General features: G+C 35.4%; 1 protein-coding gene across 2 annotated transcripts; it reads right to left on the reverse strand.

Annotated features, from left to right (window-relative positions):
• Positions 1–164: 164 nt before the first annotated feature.
• On the reverse strand, positions 165–18,403 carry LOC104897586 (mannosyl-oligosaccharide glucosidase GCS1). 2 transcript variants are annotated; one of them, XM_010684497.4, is made up of 22 exons: positions 17,894–18,403; positions 17,739–17,812; positions 16,485–16,736; positions 15,647–15,821; positions 14,981–15,067; positions 14,280–14,348; positions 14,083–14,179; positions 11,322–11,404; positions 10,183–10,290; positions 8,087–8,205; positions 7,847–7,954; positions 7,681–7,754; positions 5,456–5,581; positions 3,728–3,795; positions 2,690–2,839; positions 2,556–2,606; positions 2,395–2,451; positions 1,448–1,594; positions 984–1,075; positions 749–858; positions 589–652; positions 165–487 (listed from the first exon to the last, which is right to left on the reverse strand). In XM_010684497.4, exons 1-22 carry the CDS (start codon positions 18,188–18,190, stop codon positions 325–327), a joined length of 2,571 nt encoding a protein of 856 aa, XP_010682799.1. In that variant the 5' UTR covers positions 18,191–18,403; the 3' UTR covers positions 165–324. The 2 variants fall into 2 exon arrangements, with proteins under 2 accessions (XP_010682799.1, XP_019106001.1); XM_019250456.3 differs by having other exon boundaries at positions 16,485–16,726; positions 17,894–17,944.
• Positions 18,404–19,404: the final 1,001 nt, after the last annotated feature.

The following is a 19,404-nucleotide window of genomic DNA, read 5'->3' on the forward strand; positions in this document are numbered from 1 at the left end:
AAATTGATATTATGAAATTATAAACCTTAAAAGCTTAGACTAGTCCAATAACATTTTACTCAACGCATTCGTTTTTTTTTAATTTAAGGAACTGATCAATGTATATGAAGAGTTCGAAAGTCCAACGTTGCAAGTTGCAACTATTCAGTATACACTACTTATGATATAGTAAGATGTTGCATTAAATTCTAACTGCAGGATTCTGTCCTTGTCTACATTAACTCAATAAGAAAGCTACTCGTATCAGAATCCTAGAATCCCTAAAGAATGGGACTAGTAAAGAAGTAAATTTCGAATTTCATATTCTTCAAAATTTCTGGAATATCAAGAATTTGACATTCCCCAGCCGTTGCTGTAACTTTCTGACATGATCAGCAGTATAAGTGACGTCCAACCAGTAAACGGCCGTGCGCCTTTGCCCTTTCCTGTTTTCTGATCATACTGCTCCCAGAGATAGCCACTATTACCGAAGTTCTGAATGATATTTCTGCCAAGTTGAAGACAGATGATTATGGTTACATTCAAACACTAACTTAAGAGTATCCCAAATGCGCATGCTGGCATTAGATGGGTAAGAATTGCTAATACCTAATCAGATTGCTCCTCAAGTCATCATAGATTGTTTTGGCCCTCATTTTATATGGCCCATCAGCTGTAAAAGTGGAGCCAAAAACCATTTTCATCATGCCCCCGAAAACAATAGAAATATTCAAGCAAGCAAAATTCAATTACTTAATCCTTTGTTAACCTTCAGAGTAGTGGTGGAGAGCAGAGAGGATCATGTAATTCATGTTCATCCAAATTGGGCCTCTCCAATAGGGTGGATCATGCTCTGTGTTGCGTTTCATGTATATTGAGCTGGAGCAAACCAAATAAGTAGAGCATCATAACAAAATTCCTTAATATTTCAAAAAATTTCAAATAGTACTAATACATCGCAAAGACCAGTTAACAACGAAAATCTTATGAACAGAAAGTTGCACCTTGTTTTGGAAAGAGAACGAATCCCGTAAATGGTCCATAATGTGCTTCGGTTTGAAATAAGATCGAGCTGTTTTTCTAAAATCCACGACTCCTGCAATATAATTGTTACTCTTGTCAAAGAAATGCAATATGAGAAAGTGAGGCATAATAAACCAGAGTAATTATCTTAAACAATCCGGTAATAGATTATAATTTGCCAGGATGTAATAGGAGGTATATATGTGGATAATTTAGTATCTGACTCTTCAATTCATCATTTACTCCAAGTTCTGTGTAATTGATGCTCAGAAGGGTCAGCCAAACATATCCAGAACTTTTCAAGCATGGCTATATGCAATCCAGTAACGATATCCAATATTTCAAAAGTGAACGTACATTTATAATAGATCCATGATCACATGCAAGCAGAAGAGGCAAAATAGTGAAGCATAATAAAATCTATAAAGAAAACTCTGCAACTTACAGGAGGAATAAGTTTTCCCATAAATGGAAAGAGGCTGACATAGCCAACATGAGGTACAAATTGAAGTTTCGGTTCCCCAAGAACTTCTCGGACCATCTCTTGATTGGCATAGTTCCCGTTCATTCTCAATTGTGGGCGTAAACGAACCTATAAAAATAATATATCACAGCCTGAAGCAACTAAATGAATTAAATGTGACATTGTTCACCACATTATCAGCATTTAGCATATGATAAACATATACTTCAGCAAAGTTACATAAAGGCAAGCTCCTCATCATCCACCTAGAATGATTTCAGAAGATTTACAGTGACCTCAGTGAGACAGTTAAGCGACTCAGCTGGATATGAACTAGATCTTTTCCGCAGCTCACATTGCTCTGCTGAGCTCACACTAAGATATATTCTTTTCACAGTTTAATTGATCAGATGTGGTGTTCTTGCAGGAATTCTTATAATTGTAGCTACAATGTTCTAAGTAAAAGTACTGCTACTTTTTCCGATATTCTTATTTCATAAACAAACATTTCCTCTCACTTAGTCAATCACTATTTACTACACAGTTCAGACTCGTCCACTTTTATCAAAAAAATTACAATACTGCACCTTGCAACTTCAATATATAGCATTTATGTGATCATACTTAGCATCTCAAATATAGATATTGTTGGCCTTCCTCTTTCGATTGTGCACTTTAAGAGTGTGTTCCAGCATGTCTTGTCTCTTGTGATCAACAAGAAATTTGACAGAAAGAGAGGAAAAATAGAAGACGAGACATAAGATCCCCCCCCCCCTCCCGTCCTCCCCCAAACAAAGTAATTTTCTTCTATCAAGCAACACTTGAAGAGAACTACAAATATAGAAGGCCTGTGATCTGAATTACAATATGGCATGTTGCGAGATGCCAAAGGAGTAGCTGAGAGGACACTTGAAATGGAAGAGGCGTACCTTTTCAGTATGGTTACCGTAATCAAAATATGCTCCAAACATCTCATCAAAATGCATCTGGAGAGGAAGACGTCTAGAAGTTCAAGGTGTATACAAAATAACAAGGTAATGAGATGCTACGTTGAAACGGAGAATTTTATAATGGCTCCAAATTTACAAACCTGGTTGAGAAGTTCAAAATTTGACAGCTGTTTGGCAGTGAATCCATACTCCTGTTGTGATTCATTCAATAGGCTTATTGATCTAACAGATAATTATAAATAAAAGAAAAACTTGTACTTTCACCTGATCATACCTGTTCAAATTCATTATGAGACTCGGTAAGTTTGACAATGGCATGCAAGCAATCTGCTGCAAGAAGCATCCAACATCTGAGATCCAAGTGCCGCTCGTCTTCGCTAGGATGAGATGCACGTGGATAGTCATCCAGCCCAGATGACAATGACTGGAAAATCCAGAACGTAATTGCATTATAACACCGACATACATATGTGGATTCGAGGACAAAAAGAAAGCTGCTTAAAGGTTTCTGATGCTACCTAACCATCAAAATTGCACGCAGGTTTCTCATACTACCTAGCCATGATTATTACATCTGTAAACAGATTGGACAATGCATGAGGAGACAAGCAACACAAAAGCTATTAGCCTATTATCTTTTGACCATGTCCTGTCACCATCTTCTTATATTGTCAAACAGCAGAAATTTAACACAATGAAAAACAGAGCCTTTAGTAAAAAATTATACCAAATTTGGAAGGTATCCCAAATACTTGATCAACAATAAAAACTCATATCAATTCACACTGATAAGTAGAGACAAGTTGAAAACCCGTAAAACATTCATTTTTCTGAGGCAGGAAGAGGACAACCATCAGCAATGGTGATTAGAAAGATTTCTTAGGCTTCATGCAAATGTTAAACAGGAAAACGAAGAAAATTCCACAGATCCAACGATATGCTAGCCTCAAGTTATAACAATTCTAAATCAGTTCAACCAGAAAGCCAGTAGAACAGGCCCAACAATGGTCTAATTAGCAAGGAAATGTATAGCATACATACACGCAACACTCGTACAATAAAAGCCAAATTCGACTGAGGCAAGGTTTTAGGAGGTCCCGATGTACACAGGCCTAGCCCTACTAGTTAAAGCAATTACAAAGGTTGTTTTCATTCCTAAACAGAAGGAAATTGCATCTAGTAAAAGTGTAAAGCATATCTGAGATTCTGTGTTCAGGATATTGGGGAAATAGAATCGCTAATCAGGCTTCATGATTTTATGCAGGATATTGGGAAAAAGAAAATGATGATCAACAACAAGCATATGCCATACTTTTGGATTCAATTCGCGAACGGTAACATTGTCTCTACCATGCCAAAAGTAGCTATATGGTTCTTTTCCTGCAAATGAAAAGAACAAAAATGATGAATTTGTTACAACATTTCCAAGTTCTTATGTTAGATCACAAGAATACATCTAGTTGAGAAGACTTATAGAAGACATTAGATAAGGGTTAATGCTGACTGCCGAGTACATTGAGCATTATTTTCTTAAAAAAAGGCAAGAAACACTTCCAGAAATAGAATACATTGTACAAGCTTTATAATGATTCGTCGAGGCTAAACACACAAAAAGAAAAAATTATTAATGGTCAAAGTCATGCATTGACAACTGTGCCCAGTCAATATGATACATCTATGAAGAAACAGAGGCAGTATGTTCCTGAATTTTAAGTAATTGATCATGGAATAGTCGAGAAACATGTTCCTCTGATGATATTGTTCTACTGTACCCAAAAACTGCACTGTGCAAACCCAATACTCAATTTAAGGTAAACCACTTCCAAAAGAAAGGAAAAAACAAAACTATAATCAAATTACAAGTCTCATAAGAATAAATTTGCTACCAGGCTAAACAGTACAGAGTACACTATGTTTAAGAATATTTTCGATAACATGCAAGTATCAAGTAAATCCAAATTACATGCGGTAAGTGCCACGATGTCGTGGAAGCGGCTTGTAAAGGATGAAAGGAACTGATCAAGGCTAAAGTGGTGTGCATTATTTAAAATACTTAAAATATATGGATTTTAACATCAATTTTCCATTTTTAGTTTTAAGAATTATTCTCTCAGCATAATGAGACCAAGCTATCACATAAACATGTATTTGATGGATGCATAATTACTTATAATGTGAATGCCTCATCCTTTTATTAATATAGATAGACACAACTCATTTATATTACCCAACATGAAAGGCCAAGTTAAATTATTCTCTGTTGCAATTTTCGAATTCCTTCTCTATTTCGGACTAAACTAACAAGAAACGGACGTATAGGGAAAAATAACATTTTAATGTGGTGAGTCCTCGTTATGCAATGGACAACACGTTGAGAAGAAAGTGATTTTTGTCGCGGTGTTTTGTAATGACATTTCCCGGAATGGCAAGTTAGAAGTTTATAACTTATGGCCATTAATTAGCGGAACAGACGACTCTTCCTTCCATGAATTACACCTGGATGCTCAAAGACAAAGCATTAGTCTTTTGATTGCTTTTGAAAATGCTCAGTGGCCTGATGACAGCAGATGTCAGGAAAGATTGCTGGCATGAATAACATGATAATTGGATTCCAGTCACTTCCAAGACTCAGTTCTTGAACCCACTTACAGTCAAACACATCATGAATGCATATCACTATGACCTACATTGATTATAAGAATGGGAATGCAGCATACGCACATGATGAAGCATTGCCATCAGATTCACTCAACCGAAACTACATAGATTATAAGTGGGAATGCACCACATACTCACATAATGAAGCATTGCCATCAGATTCACTCAACCGAAACTACATAGATTATAAGAATGGGAATGCACCACATACTCACATATGAAGCATTGCCATCAGATTCACTCAGCCAAAACAACCAAGTAAAAGGTTTCCAGCCAGCAGAAAGAACTCAAAGAACCACTAGTACAGGAATTAAAGAGAAACCCCCACCCCCGGGGGGAAAAGAAAATGCATACACACGATCAAAGGAAAATAAATGAGTACCTGATTGTGAAATATTGAACCATTTAAACCATGCATCAAGACGTATAGATGCAGACTTCAAGAAGGAAGAGATCTCGCTGCTTTCGGTTGCACTGAATTTTCCCATCTTAATGCCAGAGATCAGATCTGCAAGAAGCATCATACTCTACAATGAATTTCTATATAGAGCAGAATGGTTCTCCCAGCAAAAATTCACTAATTCAGATATAGCACACATCACTAGACTAACGGAGCAGCATTGCATATCTATTTTTTACTTCATTGTTTCCTTCGAGGCTTCTTTTATATTAATAAAATAGTTCCTTCGTTATTTATTAATTGCAATAGTTCTTTTTTCACACTTAGCAATCCAATGCTTTGAACGGTTGAGCTTTAATATCTTTCATTATCTATAAGTACAAAATCATAAAAAGCTGATAACATGAAAATATATATATTAAGACAAATACAGCAAGATCCCACGTGACAATATTTTCTACTCATATTTCACCAATGATGATCAAGGTGAAATATATGTATAGTACAAAAGTTAAACTGTTGCGATTAATAAAGAGCGGAGGGAGTAAGCAATAGGCAAAGCATGCTCTTTCTAACATCATGTGCACATGTGCATGATGAGCAAGCGTTGATACGATTACATAGATAAGCTTATCTAGAAATTCTACCTATTATGCATTCTGAAGTCAATTAACGCATCTCTCCACTCCCTTAGAAGCTTACAAGTTACAACCAACTTCTCAAGTCTGATTTGCTACAACTATAACAGGCCTATCAAGTGGATACCAAATCATGCCAGTTCATTGAGATTTGAGCAAGTCTCAAGTCCAAGAGTTGCCGAGATGAGAATAGGAAGAATTGGTGAGTACATCAAGTACAAATTAGTGCTACTAGTTATCACTACTAGTCCTACATGTAACAATGATACTAGAACCAGTAAATTTATTTTGCTATTAGTACTATTCCTGATATTAACATTACAGAAATACTTTAAAACTACTAATCTTCTTCCGTTTCTACTTCTTTCTAAAGATAATTTTTCTGCAGGTGTCCAGAAAGAATTTCACTATCAGTCAAGTTAGGAGTAAAGCAGTAAAGCTGCATTTAACTGGTGTCAAGACTTATCTAAACATGCGAAAACAAGATCCACGTTTGGACTTAAGTATTAACCTCAAATCACACGTTAAGTACTATATTCTTGACAAGTCCTTTGAACTTTCTATTCTTACATAAATTCTCTCGTTAAATTTGAAATTCTTTCAACATTTTAAATCTATGACGTCAGATGGAGAAATAAACAAGCAAAAGATGACAGCTACTCTTTCAGTTTTCCAGAGATGATACATGTTCCAAAATATTCTCACAAATATAAGAGTCAACTTCCGTAAACACAACTAGCAAACTCCAATAATTTACAACCTCTACACAGTCCTGAATTCATTTATTTCATCCAAACAACAGCTAAACACATTTTTTCTACAATAGGAATGGAGTGAGTGAACTGAGAATTGTAGAAGTACAATTGCAAGAGGAAAACTTAGCAAGCTCGGACACAAAACCGGATAATAAAGAATCAGGCTGCAAGATATAATGATCACACAGCGTCTAAGATTACGGCTGGCAAAGCCATGATTTATTCAAGCATCATCATTCATGTCCATCTTGATTCATCCACAGTTGAATTTGTAAAAACTTAAAAACGATAGTTCTGCACTCGTGCATGGAATTAGACTATAATGATTGTCTTCACCTGCTGTGACCTAGACATTAACTTCATTGCGCTAATGTGAATCATATCAATCTAAATACAACACGATCACTTACTATGGAAATTTACAGTAACAAAGGACAGTCAAAAACTTTACATAGTATGCTAAACAAAGGTATCCCAACTCTTATTGATCGAAATAAGCAAAAGTAACATATTAGCACATCCATAACACGTGCGAAAATGCCCTAGGTTTGATTTGATTGAACTAGAAGGCAAGAAAATAGGTAGCACGAGCTATTGTAGAGAATATATTTGACATAATAAATTAATAATGCAACCAACACCTTTGTAGCATAAAGATCTTCATTTGTTGTAGCTTTCAAGAATACAAACAAAACAAAACAAAACAAAAGCGAAAAAAGCACCAGAATAGCAGCAAATTCTGTTAAAAGAAATAACAGGCCAAGCAGGCAAGTAAGTAGTTGAAAATACAAGCTGACTCAACAGAGTAAAGTACCATGTAAAACCAGAAACAATGTAGGCGGATTGCCATTTGTCGGATGCTGGAGAACAAATTCCTCAGGGACTTTACTGAAAAAGAAGCCAGGTTTAAATCACAACAATCTAATGAACACAGAACACAATAAAGGCATATAGCCAAAAAAAAAAAACAAAGCAGACACCTCAAAGCTTCAGCACCCAAAATCTGTTCACGCGGAATCCAACCATCAATATTCAATAGATCTAACCAGTGGCCAATGATATCCAAGCAAATATGGACATCCCAGCGCCTATTATCACAAATTGAATCACAAAACCATTAGCACTGTCTTATCATCTTATATAACATAATTCACAGCTGATGAGGCAATCCAAGAAAAGCTTGAACTTGGGCAGAGACACAAAAGTTGTGTGTGTCTTACCAGATCAGCAACTGATGGAAACCTTCATCCCACAAAAATCCCCTGGGGAAGAAGGAACGACTAGGAACAGCTGTGTAAAGCTCTGCTGGCCAGTATAGCAGATAATCATCATTCTTTAACTGCACAGGAAGAGATAGTCTGCATAACTTTGTCAGAATACATTGGCATGGGCAAAGATGAGGTGAATTTATAAAACTATTGGCAGTCAGCACTCAACAAAATGAATGCAACTGCAGAAATAGAGACATAGAAGGATGACCATTGACCATAAAGCATACTCTACCCATATACAGCACGCAAAAGTGCAAAGATTTAAAACAAAAAGACATTGAAAACGTAATTAAGTTAAATGATGAATTTCAATGAACTGATAACGGCAAGGGAATTCAATATCGACTACTAAAGTTGAATGTGATGAACGGCTTAAAGATTATTCTTCCTGACGACACACAAGCTTTCATATGATTCCAGCTCATCTACGATTCAGCTACAAAAGAAAAGATCAAGTTGCTGAAAATTTGTTGTTAAGGAATCTTGTCTAGATCCCTGTGACATAGCTAGGTTATGCCTGTTAAAAGAAGAAGACATCAATTTGGTTTTCTTATGGATTCTCCGCTAATTATGGAGCCAAAAGAGATATCCAGTGTCATGAATGAATAAAAGAGAAGTATTTACTTGCCCAAAAGTCAGTCAGAAAAATCTTATCTAACATTACTTCACTGATTAAGGTGTAAGATTGCTCACATCAAAAACACCTCAGGCATCCATACGAGTTACTCTTGTCATTAAATTTACTCTCAGAGAATCATTTCCCCTCTCGTAATAAGGGAAAACCTAATATCGGTCTCCTATTGGGTAGATACTCACCTGTTTCACCACATACAGCTGCCCAGATTGGAGACGCCTATACATGCTTCTATAGACAGAATGTTGCTAGTAAAAGAATTCACTATATGCAAAGATGTAACTGCTGCTGAGGATTATTGCCTATTTATTGGTCTACCCCTGAATCAAGAGACTATCTATTTTTTGTTCATTTTTGTTGCTGTAACCATCAAAATATGTGCTTAACAGATAGTCTCTGGAGTCTGGAATAGCAACCCACGTCTGCTGCGGTTTGTTACATTGCGTAGTTAATGGTTACACTGCAATACTGCATGCATGGTTTCCACATTGATATAGGTGTTCATCTGGCAAGAGATACTAAGAGTTGGAGAGCTTTCTTCACAGTTGACCTGTTGGGTCCTAGTAATTTTCAAGTATAATTGCCTAGTACCACGTGATTACTACACAGTCCTAAAAGTACACCTCAATTTTGAGAATCGTGACTCCCAATAGTATGAGTTGCAAAATTTGAAGTAAACATCTTTGGCAAGGCAGAGAAGTACCAGTTTCTCCTTTTACCCTTCTTACCCAATATAGACAAATATGAAAAGCTAATATAAGCACTATGCAGTCACACAAAACAATCAACCATAAGAAAATATTAACTCTAAATGCATACATTCTTTGTAAAGGACAATGACCCTAGGGATTCTTGGAAGCATTAAAAGTTTAAAACATATTCTTACATTTCAAACAATTTAGAGATAAGTGGAACTCTCAAACTACTAAACCATTGTCCCCAACCATAACTCGTTAATATAGCACCCTCAAGGACCCAACTGCATCTTTAATGCTCCATCCCAATGTTCTCACAACACACCCTCATGCACAAAGTTTTAGAAAATGGATAAAGTGGTATGGGTTGTATTATTTATTGTAAAAGTTGATTTGATGAAAGATGTCATTTTATACCGTAGGCAAATTATGCAGGTCCTTTGATTGGGTGGGATGGGAATTACTTTATTGTTGTTTCATCATTTTCACTAAAGATGTAGGGTATTGTAATCGAGTGAAAAACAAAATTGTGGTTCCATACCTTAAATGGAAATTTTTGCAATTAGTATGGGGCGGCCGAATATAAAAAGTGATTGGGACAGAGGGAACACATGATTATTGAACTAAACCATTTATAAGTTAACTTTTTGCATAATCTAGAACAGTTAAAGAAGGGATAATCATAAGAAAGCAGGCAGAGTTGACAGTGAACTTACATCAGATTTCTGAGGAACAGAAATTTTTGATTGGCCATAGAAGTAACCAATGCCGCCTAACAAATTTGCTATTGCAGCTTTACCAACAACCACAGCTTCTGAGTCGACCTGAATATAGTGAAGAAAACTTCAGAACTTCTTCTCCCATAATAATTGGGGAAGAACAGGCCACGTAACATTCAAGAAAGATGCATCGGTAAAAACGCCTCTACTTGTCATTGAATATCACCACTTGTTCAAATAATATTAGTTTATTCATAGAGCTCCAAGAAATCGCATTGCTATTTTTTCAGTGTAATGCACCCGAAATTATCCAGTCTGTGATACAGCCCATAGTGCTTGAATTTTAGGCAATGCCGACCAGGGAAGAAACCAAGCTTAGTTGACGGGAATTCTAGAGTGCTCATAGTTGCTTATCTAATTTTAATCAAACACCAAAAAACCGAACGTAGCCGAGCTTACTTTTGTTCAAGCTATGCTTATTTACAATCCGGATAACTTGAGCTTGTTCACAAGCTTCAATAATTCCTTGATCAGACAGAAGTTAATTTCATAAAATAACAGGAGAATGGAGGGGGAAATACGTTTAAAAAAATTAAAATTCATAGTTCAGCACATTAGGTCAGATGAGGATGTTTTCAACATGAGAAAGATTCTTTAACATATTTTTTGTCAAATTCTTTATGGTTCGGGTTCATTTTGTGTTATTGACTAATTGTCATGTCAGTTTTGTGTTACCATCATTAACTTCGTGTTTGTGTCATGTAGGGGTTACAGTGGTGTTCATCAATGTTTATCTCATTGGTCCTCCATCAAGCTATACATTAGGTCCCACTAAGCTCAAAGTGTCAGTTCAGTTCTTCAGGCGAAATTTCTAGAATAATGAAATTTTTTATCTCCAAATCATGTGAGCATAATTGCAACCAAAAAGTGAGATATAATGGACAAGCATGACATTAGCACCATGGGCTTGCATTATCGTTTATACGCAGAAAACAAGGAGATGTGGTTAGCGCAAGCAATATTGCAATTAGCAAGATAGAATCCTTTGATAAAAATTGCCGGAAAAAAAAATCCTTTGATAAAACTTCATATACAAAAATTTTGAACAAGCAGGGTAGAAATGACAGAATTGGTACCTTCCCAGTCAAATTAAAGCATCTTTGAAATTTTTCGTCGAATTCATCTTGCTTCTCTACTAGTTGCCGGCTCAAGGATTCACCTGTATATTTTCATATACTAATACTTAGTATCAAAATTAGATACAAGCAACTTGGTTAAAATAACATCAAAAGTAGATTACACATCTCTAGTAGTAGTCAATGCAATACTCATGCAATTCCTAATCCTCGTCCATTTGAAAAGCACATCTTATTGCTAGAATTTTGAGTTCCTATATTGGAATTTTTAGAAGTCATGAAATTGATAAATTTCCATAAACCCATCTTCTACAAAACCACACCATGTAGGATTTCTGTTGAAGCCTTGAAGGTGCATATTGACAAGGGGTCCCTTTGTAGTAATTTTAACTTTTAGAAGTTACTTCCTCCTTTCTTTTTAATATTGCATTTTGACTTTTACACTACTCATGTACTACTTTGACCGGTATCTTTTGACTAATATATTAAACAAAGATTAGTAATCAAGATGTTGGATTCATATCGATATATAATTCCAAATTTTCAAAATTACAAATTTTTTACTAGTAGATAATTATTGTGAATTGGCAAAGTGAAATCTCATATAATGCAATTAAAAAGATAATAGAGGAAGTAAAAATATTCGTCCATTTCGAAATTATAGACAACATTTGTTATACTCCTTCCTGAAGCTCTTCCATTATTTAATTTTAGTTTGTTTCATATAGTTCTTCCCCCATTTGCTTTGATCATGTAAGCAAAAGATATTCCCCTTTTTTACCCCTTTACTTATCGCTTGAATCCACAATTAACCACTATACTACCCCTTCCTCACTGTCCCTCATAAAATTGCCAATCTCTTAGTCACCCATCTTTACTTTCTCTCCTCTCTCCTTGGTCAGAATTAAGACTTCCCCTACCCCTCTCTCTCCATGATGCCAATTCTACAACCAAAAGCACCACCAACATCCACTTCTCTCTCCCATCAGCATCACGCCATCACTGCACCATATCCACCAGTTGGACCACCCGTGGTGTCCCCTTTTCTTTCTCACCACAAGCCCACCTTTACCATCACACTTCCATCACCGATATTCCCTTTCTCTTCTCTCTCCTCTTGTCAATTTGACAAACAACAGCCTTCCCTTCTCTCTCTCGCCCCAAGATCTACCCACCTTTACCACCAAACCACCATAACCAGCCGTACCAAACTCCCATTCTCTCTTTCCCATCACAAACCCCACACATCACCAAATGTCGAGAAATCTCGAAAAGAACTGTGAGATTGAAGTCTTCTTAAATTGAAGAGCATCCACAAAAGTCCAATTATCGAAATCCGAAAAGGTGAAGAGCACCATTTTATGAGGTCGAAAGCTCAAGAAAAATCTAGTTAGAGCCACATAATTAAAGTTTGGAAGACACTAAGTGCTCAAAAGTTAGGCTCTGTTTTGTTGGATTTCATTTCCTTTTGTCTAAAGGAAATTACCAGTTTCATAAGCTTCAACATTCCTTGTTAGAAGTTTGCCAATATTGATTTTAGGACCTTTTGCCAAACTATTTTGTTTTAATTGTTTATATCTGTTAATTTCTGGGAGATTTTAGTTGTTATAATATGGTTGTTTACTTCTTTAATTACTTCTAATTCTTTTTCTTTAGATTGTATGTCAAGTTACGTTTCTTTGATTTCTATTTTTATTTTAAATTGCAAATCTGTTGGGGGGTTGTTCACTGGTGGTTATGGAGGTGATGGCAGTGTGAGGGGGTCATGGCTTTGGGGTCTGAGCTAGGGAGATTTTCGTGATGGTAGAAGTTGTCTGAGGTCGTTGATGTTTTTTTATATAAGAAACAAGAAATTAGATTAGAAAGACACCAAGGGCGTGTTGCCTATTTACAAAAGAAGGGCTATTGACAAAAATCTCAACCCTTTAGTACAACTCCCCTTCCCTCTTTCAGACTTTTCTAACTTGCATTTAGGCGTGCAGTTGGAGGGAAGAGCAATATGAACGAGAGGGAGTATACAATAAAAATTATTTTACCATGTATTTCCAACTCCAATGAAATACACCAAGGATTTCAAAGATTCACCACGTATCCAAGCTATTTGCATTAATTGAAAAAGAAATGCCCTAAACCCAATAGCATGTCTCCAACAAGAATCCTTTTGTTTCAATATAAGTGTTGAAATTATGCCCTCTGTTATTCTGTCACATTGTAAGTGTTGACGTTACGCCCTGTCTTCTTGTAAGTGTTTTTTTATTTTTACACAATGAGTATTGTTTTATAACTTGACTAGAAGAATTTAACAAGCTCCCCTTACGGCTTACTCTAGCTATCATTAAATGCATTGATTGTGCTCTTCTCACAATATAATTATTTCCAACTCAATGACTCACTATTCTGTTTCCAATATCAAGTCACGAGGTGTACTAGTCATTTTTTTAACCCTTCCTAGTGTGCAAAACTCTACAACTATATGTATAGGAAGGTTATTTTTTAGCAATTAATGGAAAAGGTTAGGCAAAAAGTTAACATCAGCCAAATAATTCTAAGTGACAGGTAGTCACATTGATATATCTTAAGTTCAATAATAAAGCAGTAAAGCATGCAAAAGACAACTCCTTTCTTCCAAATGCCACTACATCTACTAGATAGATATTGCAACTCACCATATACTTTAAATTCAAAACAGCATAACAAGTAGTGTTTTGACAATTAGCATGCATGCAAGAGTCAAGACTACATATCTACAAAAGAAAAAAACCTGTGAGGCTACTAATGCGTTCTTCTATACTTGAACTCTTCGTGTCAGTTCCAGACACAAAGGCAAAGTCTGCTTTGAAAGGAACCTTCGCTGAGATCTGCCAAAAAGTTATCATGCCAAACACTAATCGACGTTACACTTCTTGGGTAAATGATTACAAAATAACTTCCAATGTCATACTATATCCACAACATTACCTGAAATACAAGAATATTTGGAGAATGGGCAAGACTGTCTGGAAGTTCCAGACGGCTGAACTTTCTGATCTACAAGATAGATAAATGCAATAAGGTCTTTTTTTTGTGGAAATTGGGGGGGGGGGGGGTGGAGGACAAACATCGTTACAATATTGATTCGTGATTGATATTTCTTTTAGTTATCTGAAGGGAAAAAAAGGACAATGCTTAAAAGGCCAAAGCAAAATGCTATTAGAGGTGCTAGCTATTTCAACTAAGCAAAGTGCTAATATAGAGTTTAAAGACTATCTGGAATAAGGTATTTCCATAGAACCTATCAATTGACTTTAGGTAGATAATTCCCTCAGTCCCCTATATTTTTTCACACTAGGGTTTGGCACAAATAATAAGACTAGAATATAGGTGGGCTATGAGATGCTATAGTTAATATAGAAAAAGGATGATGGGGCATGTGGCTTTCTGAGTACAACAAGAGCATCAATTGAGATTTGAGCCCTTAAGTATATTAGACCTTCTTGATAAGAAAGCTTAAAAGACATTCAGGACGGAGAGAGTAGCTGATAGCTGAAGAAAGCTTCTCTAAAGAAGATCATTCACGTATTACTTTTAGAGCCAATCATGAAAAATTATTCTACCACTACATTTCCCAAAATATCACTATCATTAGTAATTCAAGGACGAAGAAGTAATTCATCAAATACCTGATGTGCAAGATTTACTTGGACTAGATCAGACAAGTTGTGGATGTGTGGTGTCTTGAAACCAGAATAATGAATTTCCAAATTGTCCTGCCATGAAGGTAAAGTATGAGCACATACTACGAAACAACTGTTTCTGTTTATATCGAGCAGAATACATCTTTCTGAAAGCAACACATTCAGAAAAAAACATTGTGAATGACTATGTAACCAAATCGTCTATAGAAAAATCCGCCAATAATATCAAGAAGCTGAATAAATTTTGATGTCCGTTCTCAATTGTCAAAAGCCTATCAAAATTCTGCTCTTGGAAACAAGCAGGACAAAGAGGTCATGAAACAACGACCTAGAATATGATAGCGTAAAGAAATTCGTCTCACCAGTTGTAATCCATGAAGAGGAGCTGTAGGTATGGAAAATGCCCTAGTCATGCTGCTAGCTACAAATCAAAATTCAAGTTCTACAAAGTTGAAAACTCACCAAGCAAAGCGAGGCACAATAAGGAATTACAGCATAGGCAGTGTAACACATAAATAAAATAAAATCAAGAAAAGGCTAAAACAAAAGGAAAACAAAATAATTAGAAATCAAGAGTCAGTCGATGTTTGGGGAAAGAATAAGTGAAATTAAAGCAAATCAAAGCTTAAGCTTGTCCATATGGTAACATACAGCTGATTTGAGATGTAACTGCCAGCCTCCGACATCCTTACGTGATCCTGACGCCAATGGCGAGCTTTCATGACGGTCCAGAATATCTCTACTTAAGCTGATGGCATTTCCACTTTCATCAGCCAAGTAAAAGAAAAAATGACCAGTTTCCCCAATGTCCTCTTTTGAGCTTGACCTGTGACCCAACATGAATGAAGAAAAAGCAAGCCATCAATTTCACATGGAGGACTAATATTTTCAGCATAAGCTATCTATATTATGAAGTCATGCACACATTGTACTCAAGCAACAAAGAGACCAACAAAGGAGTTAAAGCTTGCCAAAACATAACTGCAAATAAAAGAAAATATTGATAAAGCAAAACCTAAAACACATCTAAAAAAACAAATTAAGTTCGACAAGTATAAAAGGATTCAAGCGGTAAATATGCTGGTAAGCATAAACAGTGAATCGTTTCCTTTTCAGGCTAAAGGATGAAAGCAATAAGTGTCATTCCCGTAAGACTTTTCACAAACATTATGCAGCATAACTATTCCTCTTAGCTTCCAACTCACAAGAATGCATGCGACCAACAGAGTAAATGCCATAAGCTTAATTGTTCAAGACCCTAGAATCATCGACAATAGATCACATCAAGGTCCTTCAATCAAAATCATGAGCTGTCAGCTCACAATCTGGTTAGAAATTCGTTTTATCCATACGTGCCTCATGCTAAATAAATAAAAAGCCTATCAAACTGCACCTCTAACTGATTATACCAACTCCATTTTGACATAGCAAAGCTAAATCAGCATATTACACAAACATAAAACTATAACTAGAAAGCCAAAACATTTACTTTTTGCTCTGTGCATCAATGCGGACAGCCCAATCACCTCCATAACCACTGCCTTTTCCCCTTAATTTTAAAAAACTGGTCTCCAAGGTCAGCCCTTGGTCAACTATCAGCTGCCGACCATAATCGCGCCCATTGTGATGAGTCCAACCGTAAGTACTTAGGTCATCGGCATCTTGGCAGACATGCCGCATAAAATATTGTCCATCCTTAACACCAAGCCACATCAATCCTGCAATCAGTGACTGCGGAGTCCTGCCAGTCACAGCCGATTATTATATTATTTCACAAGCAAAAGCATAACAAAAATATATTTTTCTTTTCAACTAAGAAAAAAATTACTGTATAATGAAGATTTACAGCGAATGAGACAAGCATTCCTCTATACAGGCTACCAGTTGAAAAAAAGGAAAGTCACACATTCACACTGCAAAATAAGAAGCATATGCTAAGTTAAGGTTATAATTATAAAATCCCCAAATATCCCATTAGACTCAGCGTCCTATCAATTTTTCTTTCTTTACAAAGGATATTGTTAAACCGTGGGTAATTTTTTATCATAAAAATTGGAAACAGATGTTTAAATTTTTTGATGTATAGGAGCACAAACACCAATATAAAGATAAGCATACAATGTGGAGGGGGAATTCCAACTCGTGACCTAGTACACCAAAGTCTGCCAAGAAGCCAATCCTTCACTACAAGTTAATAAGAACTTGTTCAACATAACAATTTGACCCTTCAAAACTCCAATTTAGTTTTCCTACCACCATTATCCCTCCCAACGATCACACGGACAATAATACTTTGTAATGCTGGTACAACTTATCATGCCCTCCTAGTACACAAATAATACATTGTAAATATCTTCAACATAATAACAGTAGGTAAATAATTGTGAGGACTCATTGCATATCAAATTACTGTATGATAACAATAATTAGTTTAAATTACATTGGCAATATAAAATATCAAAATATTGTTCTATACAAGAACACCTGGTGATTTCGGTGTCTCCCTGAAATGTCTAAAATACTCCTATGTAATTAATATCTATATTGTTTTTAAAATGTCATTGTTTTAGTGATTAAATAACTTTTACCAAAGCTATTTCTTCTGCCAATTATGTTTTATGTACATCAACACACCGCATCGCACAGGAACATTAGAAAGTAGGTAACTTCATTGTAGAATCCTTCAATTTTCTAAGAAACAAATCAAAACATTGTGAAATTCAGAGTAGAAAACATTTCTAACCTTGCACGAATTCCAAGATAAACATGAGACCGGTAAGTTCCCCAGTACAAACTTTCCTTATGCTCTCCTTGAAACTAGAATTCATCAAAAATCAAAATTAACACACACAAAAATCAGATAAAATCAATAATAAGAAGAACAATTGCACTATATACCTGAGGAAGATCCATGAGTTTAGGAGCAGGAAATGGAGTGATAACCCTAGGTTTCTGGCTTCCATGATCAACAGAATTCGTGAAATGAAAGTAAATTAAATAAGTTGAAAATGCGAAGACGAAAATTGCAAAGAATCCGATAACAAATCTAAATCTGGAAGAACGGAGAATCGTAAATTTCTCTCTCCTAAGCTTGAGATTTATTTTGTTATCGGTGTTGATCGGATGATGAACTTCATCAGCATCGATCGAAGGTTTAGGTCTATTTCGAGCATTTTTTCTAGCGTTTCCCGCCATATTTACGTCTCAAAGAAAGATTAATTGAGCGTAGAATTTGAATTCTGAGAATTAGTTTATTTGGAGGTTTTCAACTCCATGAATGAATGAATGATGAAGGTCGAGTGAGGGAGAGTGAGAGCTTTGAATTTTGTTTTATTTTGCTTTTGGTGCCAAGGCAAGAGTGAGGTATGAGAGTTTGACCTGGGTTTAAGACCGAAGGTGGATGGCGTTAATGCGTGCATTGTGATCTAGTGCTCCAAGGAATGTAATGACAATTGTGCTCCCACTATATAAAACTAGTCCTATATACACATGATGCATGTGAAACCAAATAAAAGATTAATTGCGTAATAATATATAAAAATACTTATTTATAAAGTTTATTGTATATTTTTCTTCTGTTTTTTTAAAGCCAATAAATCAATGATGATGTAATTATTTTTATAATAGAGGATATAATAATAAAAGATGGTAAATTTGTATTTTATTACTTAAAGGTAGAAAATGAATTACCATTTTTGGTGTCCCCCTCCTCTTCCCTTATATAATAGAGATATAACTAGTATTGGGGCTTGAGCGTTGCCCCGGGTTTGTATTGTGTTTCAAACTTGATATGTATTTTTTTGCATTCCTAGTAAAATATATTAAGGAAAACTCAACATTTAAAAGGTACAAATATAATGATATAGACACTTAAAACATGATCAAAAATTGGTTGAGATGGTAATTGTGTCATGTATGATAGCAAGAGGTCGCGGGTTCAAATCTTGTTGCAAGCTAATTTACTTTATTGGAACATTACCAGAATCCAATTACGAAAATGAACATTTTATTGTTGAAGTGGAACATTACTATAATTCAATTACTTCAATAGAACATATGCTTATCAAATATAAAATATATTTTCAGGGAAAATAAAACATATTTTATGGTGGAAACTGGAAAATAAGTTTTTAAAAAATATTTTTAAAAATAGAACATTTGCTTATCGAAAATAGAACAATTTACGAAAATGGGACATAATTTTCTATTGAAAAATAAGCTTAAAACAAACATTTATTGAAATAGAACATTTGCTTATTGAAAAAATAGAATAATTTTTACGATAAATAAAACATTTTTTTGGTTGAAGATATGCTTAAAATAAACATTTGTTGAAATAGAACATTTCTCATTGAAGATAGAACTAATTTACTAGGTAGATGGTGTGCACCGTGCTCCTAGGAGCACAA

This window comes from Beta vulgaris, chromosome 6 (assembly GCF_026745355.1).
Source record: "Beta vulgaris subsp. vulgaris cultivar EL10 chromosome 6, EL10.2, whole genome shotgun sequence".
NCBI lineage: Eukaryota > Viridiplantae > Streptophyta > Magnoliopsida > Caryophyllales > Amaranthaceae > Beta > Beta vulgaris.